Raw genomic sequence first — 9,986 nt, forward strand, 5'->3', positions numbered from 1 at the left:
CACACACACACACACACACACACACACAGTCACATAATTGTTGACTCTCACAAAATATTCAAAACACAAGAAGGAATGGTTTTCAAGAGGAGAAAATAAGCAAGAAAGGGGAAACTGGAGGAATAGAAGGAAAGAGGAAATGCTTTAAAGAGTGAAGCATAAAGAAAGGCAAAAGAAAAGGAAGGAGTGTTTATCGGGAGGAAAAACGAAAGGAAGGAGATATGAAGATAGGAAGGAGGGTTAAAGAGCGCATGTGAGAGAGAAAAGTAGGAAAGTTGGGAGGGCATCAAGGAGGATGAAATAAGCTTCAAATAAAAATCAAAAGTAATAAGGGAGGGATGTCTGAGAATAGTCGTGCCTTTGCTGAGGAGACAGGATGGCTACATGGCATAGACCATAGGTGTCAAACTCTGGCCCGCGGGCCAAATTAACAACGTTTTGTTGTTTAGTATTAAGCTTTGCTTGTTCCATATTCAGTTTTCCAGCAAAACTTATTTGAGTCCATAAGAAAAGATTCATTCTTATATCTGGAGGAAGATTTTTTTTCAATGAATATTAATGTTAGCCCATGACTTTGTTCCAGTTTTGAATTTTGGCCCACTGTGTATTTGAGTTTGACACCCCTGGCATAGACAGTTAAGGGGATTTTCATGCAGCAGTGATTCTGGGGATTTTTCAAAGATAGAAGGAAGCTTTCATACAAGTATAAAGAGATTCTGTCTCATTGTACAACCAGTCATATTCTTCTGATGTGCCTACAGCCTCCCCGTGTTTCTGTGTTAATGAACTGTTAAACTTGAAAACTTGCTGAGACTTATTTGCCACAGTTTAAATAAAAAAACAAGAACAGGAGGTGTTTGTTGCTCCAAGTGTTCTAAGTATTTCTGCATGTCAAACACTAATCGATATTGTGAGTTTGGTATATTTATGAGTGATGGATCAATAGAATTGACCTGACCAAGCTTTTGGTGGTTTTTGGCACAAAGAAAGACCAGCAAAAAGAGTGCTGACAAGTGGCTTAGCTGTTGTTGACCCACTGTGGGCGGAGCCTCACACTGTGAGAGAGCTTGTGGTGGGGGAGGTAGGATTCGGGGGCTGCACTGCCCTTTGACACGACCTTGCCACATGAGAAGGGAACCAACACCTACTGTAGGCCTGCCAAAGAGCACAGGTTAAGGTAAGACACTGAATTATCCACTTCAGCAACTATCTACTTACACTGCCTTCCCGTTATTGGATTCATCTAAATGTAGGATCTCAGGATTTAGCCGCCAAATAAATTAAAAACAGCAAAGTGTCAGTTTCTGTTGACTTCTTGGTGAGCAGCATTACTTAAGCCAGTGTACCATACACCAACCTACTGTATAACAGTAGCTCATTAAACCTTCAAATTGCTTTGTATCTTACATTGAAAACGAAACACCAGGTATTCTAGAAATCTACTTGGACAATGTGCTCACAGCTGCCATTCAATGGAGCTAAATAACTGACACCTTTCACAGTCTACACAGGACAGAGGCTCACATTCATCACACACATTCAGCCACACTTAAAAAATTGAACCTAAAAATAAATATAATATCTCAGTCCTGCCGAGCTGTAACACTTTTTTTTAAAAAGGAGATAAGAAAAATCTAACTGAGCAAATTGTCCCATTTGTATTCAAGTATTTTTATTAAAAGGTTTAAATAATACATAAAAACTGGGATATTAATACATTCACGTTTAACAGACCTCTGAGCGCAGGGTTGAACAAGGTTTATTCCGTGTTGTGCTGTAGTCTTAGATGTATAGTGTTCACGGATGACAGACATTAAATACAAGCTCTTTATCTGGTTTGCAGATGTTGACTGGAGCTTTAAGAAAGGACCTTCATTCAGTATTAGACTGCCCTCAAGTGTTCATAGCTGAAAGCTATTCTGAAAGGTTTTCTGTTCTAAAAGGTTTTTGTAGGTTACTATTAAATAATACTTAACACAGTGGATTAACTAAAAACAAATGCCGCCTTATCTCTGGATATGATTTAAATTCACAAACTTTGTCTTCACTTTGGTGAAAAATCTAAAACAACCAATTCTTTAAAAAATAGTAGGCACAGCTTTTATATCTCAAATGCTAGTAGACGTAAGTATAGCAGCATAGTTACTATATAGCAGACACAGCAATAATACTTTTTAATGCACCTTTTTTCTGACAGCGGATGTCAGAAAGTGTTATTTCCCAACAGACATTGGAAATAACAGTTAAATTAACTGTTTAGGTGATCTCCTTAACTAGTACACATCAATTGTTTTAATTGATATAAAAAGAAAAAGAAATGGTGTACAAAATAACAGAACTACTAACAGTATTAATTTCTGCAGTGTTGTTATTTTATATGTATGGACTTGAAGTGCTAGTACATGAGCAGAAGTCAGAAAAAGTATCAGTACTATTAGCTGTAATCGTAGCAGTATTATGTGTAGGAAAGAGCTGCAATGTCCGTTTGTCTGGTGGTTGTAGTTGTAATACTTGTAATACTACTAAAATGTAGCAAATGTAGCAAAAGAAGCAGTATTAAAAGCACTGGCATAGTACGAGTGTTAGTAGTGCTGTGGAACTAAAAGCAATGTGGGTCACATAATTGGCAGTAACGGTAGCAGTAGTAGTTGTAGTAACAGTATTGCCAATAATCATGTTGTGCTCACATTTTGGTTGTGGTCTGTTTACAGGTTATGAATGTGTCAGGAAAGAAGCTCTGCTAAGAGAATGAACAATTGTAATCGGTGAGTAATTGATACAAATTTAACATCCGTTTTATGCTTTCTGTCTCCCGATTCATTGACTGCACTGCCAGAAAGTTTTTGTCAAGTTAGCAGGGATTGTAAACACATTAGTTTTCTGCACAAGTCGGCCATTCAGCAAACAGCCTCTGGATTCCAGCTTTGTTCAAGCTTTGGATAGTTAAACGGTCTTAAATGTCATCAAAGCTTTCTTAGCAGTTTTACAACTCCATGGTGTTTTCATAAAACGTAACATAAGAAAACCGTTTTAACATTGATTAAATTTTTATGGTCACGTTAATAAGTTAATAAAGACAGAGCATGCAGGTTTTCTATATCTAAAATTTAGATACAGTGTTAATTACTGTCATGGATAAAAGAGCTAATGAGTTAATTTTCAAAACATTTTGTTGCTTTTCTTATAACAGTTTATCAGCTAGCTTGTCGTCCTGTTTCGTCAGACCTTTTTTTTCGTTGCTGTCACTTTAAACAGAGAAATTCTTTCTATTTTATACATTTATTAAGATAAAACATATTTCGTAGCGTGAGTTGAGAATGACATTTGTTTATTTATTTACTTAATTAACTTTTACTTACACTTAAGTTCATTAGTAACGCATCTCCAGCTGGAACGAACCAAAAACAAATAGTGTGTGGGGGGGTTCTGTTTGTACAAGACAGACTTCAAGACAAATATAAACATACAGAGAAGTGTCTTTGGTTTTTAATTTCTACTTTAGACCCAATTAAAACAGTCAAACACACTTTAATTATTAAAAAACATATTTTAAAGTATCTAAAAATGTTTTTTACGGGAGCCTAAAATTCAATAGGCACGCCCAAAGATTTTGAGATGAGTCACAGGTTGGTTCGGGTTTAACGCTAAGAGCTAACAACGTAATTCAGCACTTCTTTCTCAACTGTCCCACCTGCTAACGTGCTTGTATCAGCACACCGAGAAAGGGGAAACAGGCACCTGTACCTGGTAGGCCCATGTTCATGTCACAATTACAGCTTAGCCTTCATATTGGCTAAATTTAAGCCTGTAGCGTGAAGACTCAAAGGGTCTATGCTGTGGTCATAAGTGGACAGACGTGGTTATTAACAGATAGGCCGAGGCATTTAATCAATGCTCAATTGGTACTAAGGTGCCCAAAGTGTTCTAAGAAAATATTCCAAGATGAATCCATGTATTCACAGCTGCTCTTCTAGATATCTTAGTTGTAATGGGTAGTTATTTGAGTTACAATTGTATTCCTGTCAGGACAAAAGATTCTGGTTATTCACCTCTGACCTCTGGTATCAACAAGGCATTTTCTTCCAGAGAACTGCTGCTTGCAGGATTTTTTATTTTTTTTTAGCCAATTCCCTGTAAAATAAGAGATGGTGGTGCTGGAAAGTCCCAGTAGATCAGCAGTCTCTGAAATACTCACACCAACCCATGTAGCACTAACAAGCCTGCCATGTATAAAATCACCTTTCTTCTCCATTCTGACGCTCAGGTTGAGCAGGTCATCTCATGTCTACATGTCTAAACGGGTTGCTGCTTTGTGATTGACTGATTAAAGACATTTTCATCAACAAGCAGATGGACAGGCGCACCTAAACTTTTTTTCAGCATAAGTATGTTCAGCATACCCTCATAATTTTATGCTGACTGTTAAGAACATGTAACAAAACAGGAGCTCCCACCTGACAAAAGCCCCTGTTGTATATATGTTAGCATGTAGGATCCTGGGTAAACAGTGAGTAAATATGTATGCCCATATGCTGTATGTTCCATCTGGACCACACGACACTGTCAGATGCCTCTCGTCCTCACTATAGTCGCAGTCATCATCAGCACATTTCCAGCTTGTGTAAACACAATAAGGCCAGGGGTCACCTGCTGGTCGCTTACACTGTCAGCGGCTCTCATAATGCCGCAATGAAAGTTTGATTCTGATTGAGACAAAAGCAAAGGTAGGAAAACAAGAACTTGGACGCAAAGTAGAGGAAAAAGGAAAACTAAACCAGTTTATGTTTCTTACTCAGATGTGCAGAACTTTAACTGGCGGGTCATCGATTGCACTGCATTCACTGATAGGAGGGGCATTTCAGTTTGAGCAGCGATGTCGCAATAGTTAGTGCTTCACAGAGGCTGTGTCCTTTTAGAGTAGGGGAATTTTGTTGTTGGAATATCAGTAGCTTGTGGTAAGTCTTGAAGCTGTAACTTTACACATGCAGAGTGACTGGGGCTGTTTATCTCGCATGCAATGCAGACAATTCTGTTTAGCCGGTTGAGTGAACAGATAAGATTAAGCTGTGATAAAGTCAGCAGTGCTTGGCATTGACCAGCAGTAATTTTAAACACTAGAAATCTTTATTTTCAGTCAGTCACTGGCTATATAGCATGTTGAAATGCTTTCATTTAAAATGATATGCACAGATCTAAGAGTACACATATCAATGCTTGATTGTATTTTCTGCTGCTTTGTTGCCAAGATTACACTGAAATCTGAAAAATTCTGCTCCTACACAGAGAGGGAGTTTGTTGTGGAGAGATGCAGATGGTATGCCTGACAGACTTTGAGGAGTATGCTAAGGAGCATCTCTCAAAGGCCACCTGGGATTATTATGCAGCTGGAGCAGATGAATGCTGCACCAGGGACGACAATCTGCTGGCTTACAAAAGGTACAGTGAGCAAAATAAAGTTGATCCAGACATTCAAGGTTATTGCACAAGCATAATGCACGTGTTTCCATGGTGATTTTTTTTTTTTACAATGTTTGTCAGACCGTCTATCTAAAGGCAGCACAAAGGAGAAACATTTTTTGACCTTCATTGTGACCACAGACATGCAGGCAGCACTGCAGTGGTGCAGCTTTAACACACTAAAGAAATAATCTCTACATTATGAATAGAATAGGAGCAAACACAACTGAAAAACATTTTCAGTACCGAGCCAAAGATCATGTGAGTGCACGGCCTGTTTCTGTGGACTTTGGATGGCTGTAACTGATTTCTGTAGTACAGTTTTTGTTGCTGTGATACCAAATAATCAGTAACAGGCTGTTTGGGTTTTACTCAGTGTTGACGCTGCACCGTTCCTCCAACTTCCTGTGGTGAACAGTTTGGAAAGTTGCACTACTGCTGGGATAAAGAATTTTGGGGAGGATGTTTTCTCCCGTGTCTCCTTCTGCATTCCTCTCAGCTTTTCTAATGTCTCCATGAAGACTGATAAAGTGCCTATTTTGTAAAGTCACAGTGTATGTTTTTGCCACGAGTCTGTTACCATTTTGCAGATAACTTTTGTCCCTTTGAGAAATGATCACATTGGATTGTTTCCTTAATATATCACCAGTAATAGCTTTGGGGAAAACAGAATCCCCAAGTCCTCTTCACATTCAGAGGAATATAACTTCATTAGGAAAGTGTCTGTGTAGGTTCTCAGTCATCCAGGTCGTAATAATCCAAGGAGCTTGGAAAGAAAAGCAGCTAAGCTAGACTCGTCACATGAGCCAAGGCGTAAAAAAGGGTTTGTGTCATTTTTCACTCTTCACTTTCCCTTTTTCACTCCTTTCCTCGTGTAATGAGGCACATGATCAGTAGTGGGTCAGCAGCCGTCTTAGGGACAACTCCCACTAGAGCTTTAAATACCTGGGACCGTCCACCATTTGGTCTTAGAACTGAAGAAGCTTCTCGGATGAGCGTTTAAACGTCTTCAGGAAACTTAAAGAAGTCCAGTTGCTTCCTTACTGATGTGTTATCATGACAGGGTTTTGACCCTGAGACACATTGTTTTTAAAGTGAAGCTTCTGCTGAATGAGTATACACAATACAGTAAAATATACAAAGATTTTCTCGTACCATGTGATCTTATTAGTTACATGTTCGACTGTGCTTCACGCTCAGGATCCGTCTGAGGCCTCGTATCCTGCGGGACGTGTCAGTGAGCGACACACGGACCACTGTGCAGGGGACAGAAATCAGCTTTCCTGTCGGTATCGCACCTACTGCCTTTCACTGCCTGGCCTGGCATGAAGGAGAGGTAGCCACAGCTCGGGGTGAGGACTTTTGTGTCAAGATTATGTGGGTCGGTCAATGGTTTTCATATCTATATGAATCAGTCTTTCTGTTTGTCTGTGTGCTTTTTTTACTCTCTAGATCATTTTAAAGTATAAGAGTGTTTCACACAGAGTTAAATCCTTGCTAATTAGTGCTTAGTAGCAGCTAATAAAATGGTAGAATTTAATTGACTGAAGCTGGAGTGCAGATGGAGTGAGCCTTGGGACAAGCCGTTATTTGTCAGAGAATTTCATTGGCAGCTTAACTGTTTAAATGGATTGGATTTATACAGCGCTTTTCAAGGCACCCAAAGCGCTTTACAATGCCACTATTCATTCACTCTCACATTCACACACTGGTGGAGGCAGCTACAGTTGTAGCCACAGCTGCCCTGGGGCAGACTGACAGAAGCGAGGCTGCCATATCGCGCCATCGGCCCCTCTGGCCAACACCAGTAGGCAGTAGGGTAAAGTGTCTTGCCCAAGGACACAACGACCAGGACAGAGAGCCCGGGGATCGAACCGGCGACCTTCCGGTTACAGATACGCTTCCCAACCCCCTGAGCCACGGTCGCCCGTGTTTTTAAGGGTGTTTTTACACCTGTAGTTTGTTTCCCGTGGTCTGAATCAGTTTCAATTTGTAAATTTGTAGCTTTTTCCCATGGTTAGATTGTTACACAGAGAAAAATTCAAGTGAACTCCAAGCGAACTAAAAAGCATCATTATACACAAAGTGAGAACATTCACTGAGCTTATAGGCCAAATGTGTCTGGGGCAAGAGCAACAAAAGTGAATGCAAGAGAAAAAGTGCCATGTTATGGACTTTTGGAGACTGTGGAGAAATTACATTAATTTCACTGCTAGCTGGCATCTATGGTACCCTGATACATTCCAGCATGCAAAGCATACATGGCTAGTGAAAGGTGTTTAGCTCAAACTTGTAATGTACTTCTGGTAGTTGGATCAGAGTTGAACTTTGGTTGGCACTCGTTCACACCGTAAACTAATCACTCTGGAGTTCGTTTGGAGCCCAACTGAGACAAACTCCTCGAAAAGCTCTTGGTGTGGTTGTTGGAGTTGTTTTGGTCCACACCTGAGTATGATTACCGTGTTGACACCTGCACAAGGGAAACACACTAAGGGGGAAAATGAACCAGAGTTTGAATTAAACACACTAAACACTGAAAACACTCTAGGAGGCTTCAAGCCTAATATTTCATAACCCTAAGCCTTGAGATGTGTGTTATTGAGAATCTCACCCACATCTGCTGTGGACACCAAAAACACTTTTTACATGAGGCTGTAAGTATGCTTTTGCTGTAAAGTTGGACATTTAAATGCGGGAGTCATAGTAACACCCCAGCCTTCATCTCACAGCCACCGAGGCGCTCAACACCTGCTACATCACCAGCACATATTCCACATGTTCAGTGGAGGAGATCGTGGCGGCAGCACCCAACGGTTACCGCTGGTTCCAGCTGTATGTGTACCGAGACAGGAAGCTGTCGGAACAAATGGTGCACCGCGTAGAGGCCCTCGGGTACAAGGCATTGGTCCTCACTGTCGACGTCCCCTATACTGGAAAGCGCCGCAATGACATTCGCAACCAGTTCAAACTTCCACCACATCTCAAAGTAAAGAACTTTGATGGAGTATTTCAGGTAACAGCCAACAGTTTTCTCTATATTCATTGTGCTCGAAAACATGCAAGTACTTTTCCAAGAACACAAAATGAGCTAAGACAAAGACTACTCATATTCAACTGTGTTTTTGATGTTGATTTTATACCGTCATAAATGGCACAGATGCAATCGTTGCCCCTTGGCAGTAATTTCAATGCTAATTTCTAAGAATCTATTACCTTACAGTCTGGAGTACAGTATTTGTCCATCAGGAAGGTGGACTTCAACTTAAATGTACAAGATATCCAAACTCTAATGTTACTTAAATGCACCAGCAGTGTCAGAGTTGTCCCATTATTGCATTTTCAGTAAAAACAGCACATTTATAAACCAAAGTGAACACTTAAGAAGAGTTGTACAATCACAAACATGCACTGTAAGCAGGAGACAGCAGGCCCAGAGGAGTATGGGATACCAGCGAACACCCTGGACCCCTCAATCAGCTGGAAGGACGTCTACTGGCTACAGTCCATCACACGCCTACCTATCATTATCAAGGGTATCCTGACCAAGGAGGATGCTGAGCTGGCCGTGGAACATGGTGTTCAGGGCATCATCGTGTCAAACCACGGGGGGAGACAGCTGGACGGAGGCCCAGCCTCGGTACTCGCTGACCACGTTCATTGCTACATTCTTTTATTCAAGATCATATTCATAAAATGTACGATAGATAACCAGTGAAAGTCTGGGATTATTAGTCTTTTTGTTTACCTCTTCACAAAACAGATTTTCAGTCTATTTCACAGCATTTTTCAAATTATGTTACCGCTTCACAGCAGTAAAGTTTCATAGCAATAACCCGAGCTGCAGAAAGTACGGGGTTGCTATAATCTAATTTCAGCACGTTTTTTCTTTTTGTTTGTTCGCTCATTGACCTATAGTAGCTTACTCAGATACATATCTGAGTGTTCAATGGTGCACTAAGGTTATCTCTGTCTCTGTTATAACAGATTGATGCGCTGCCAGAGATTGTGGACACTGTACAAGGCAGAATTGAGGTCTATGTTGATGGAGGAATCAGAACAGGAAGTGATGTACTGAAAGCGCTGGCCTTGGGAGCCAAGTGTGTTTTCATTGGCCGTCCAGCAGTGTGGGGCCTCGCATACAAGGTACGATTATGACAGCACATTGAGGTGTTTGTTTTCATTGATTGTAGTAATTATTTAGTTAACACCAAGTACGCATTTGAGATTACAGAATTCAATTTGCTTTTAATTTAAATATGCCCTGTGTGATCTTTTAGGGAGAAGAAGGAGTGAGGGACGTACTGCAAATCCTAAACGATGAGTTCCGTCTGTCTATGGCTCTGTCAGGTGAGTCTGATGCAAACTTGAAGGACATGGCTGTAATCATGCTAATATATAAACAGGCTTCAGGGAACATTTCAGCATTATTTTTATTACTGTTTTATCGATCGTGGCTCAAGAGTGTGGAGTTCGCCTCGTAATCGGAAGGTTGCCGGTTCGAGCCCTGGCTCGGACAGTCTCGGTCGTTG

General features: G+C 40.6%; 1 protein-coding gene across 6 annotated transcripts in view; it reads left to right on the plus strand.

Moving 5' to 3' along the window:
• The first annotated feature begins 1,144 nt into the window (after positions 1-1,144).
• The window catches only part of hao2 (hydroxyacid oxidase 2 (long chain)), a 9,553-nt gene continuing 711 nt past the window's right edge, over positions 1,145-9,986 (plus strand). The window contains exons 1-8 of one of the 6 annotated variants that reach the window (XM_005745279.2): positions 1,145-1,177; positions 2,712-2,765; positions 5,284-5,436; positions 6,658-6,809; positions 8,187-8,470; positions 8,876-9,094; positions 9,442-9,600; positions 9,735-9,804. In XM_005745279.2, the coding sequence (XP_005745336.1) occupies positions 2,719-2,765; positions 5,284-5,436; positions 6,658-6,809; positions 8,187-8,470; positions 8,876-9,094; positions 9,442-9,600; positions 9,735-9,804 (1,084 nt within the window). In that variant the 5' untranslated portion in view covers positions 1,145-1,177; positions 2,712-2,718. Of the gene's footprint in view, positions 1,178-2,595; positions 2,611-2,662; positions 2,766-3,623; positions 3,748-4,890; positions 4,956-5,283; positions 5,437-6,657; positions 6,810-8,186; positions 8,471-8,875; positions 9,095-9,441; positions 9,625-9,734; positions 9,805-9,986 lie in introns of those variants that run through there. The other 5 variants (XM_013913882.1, XM_013913881.1, XM_013913885.1 and 2 more) reach the window with 5 other exon arrangements.

Source organism: Pundamilia nyererei, unplaced genomic scaffold (assembly GCF_000239375.1).
Source record: "Pundamilia nyererei isolate P.nyererei 1_Seehausen unplaced genomic scaffold, PunNye1.0 scaffold00157, whole genome shotgun sequence".
In the NCBI taxonomy this organism is placed as follows: domain Eukaryota; kingdom Metazoa; phylum Chordata; class Actinopteri; order Cichliformes; family Cichlidae; genus Pundamilia; species Pundamilia nyererei.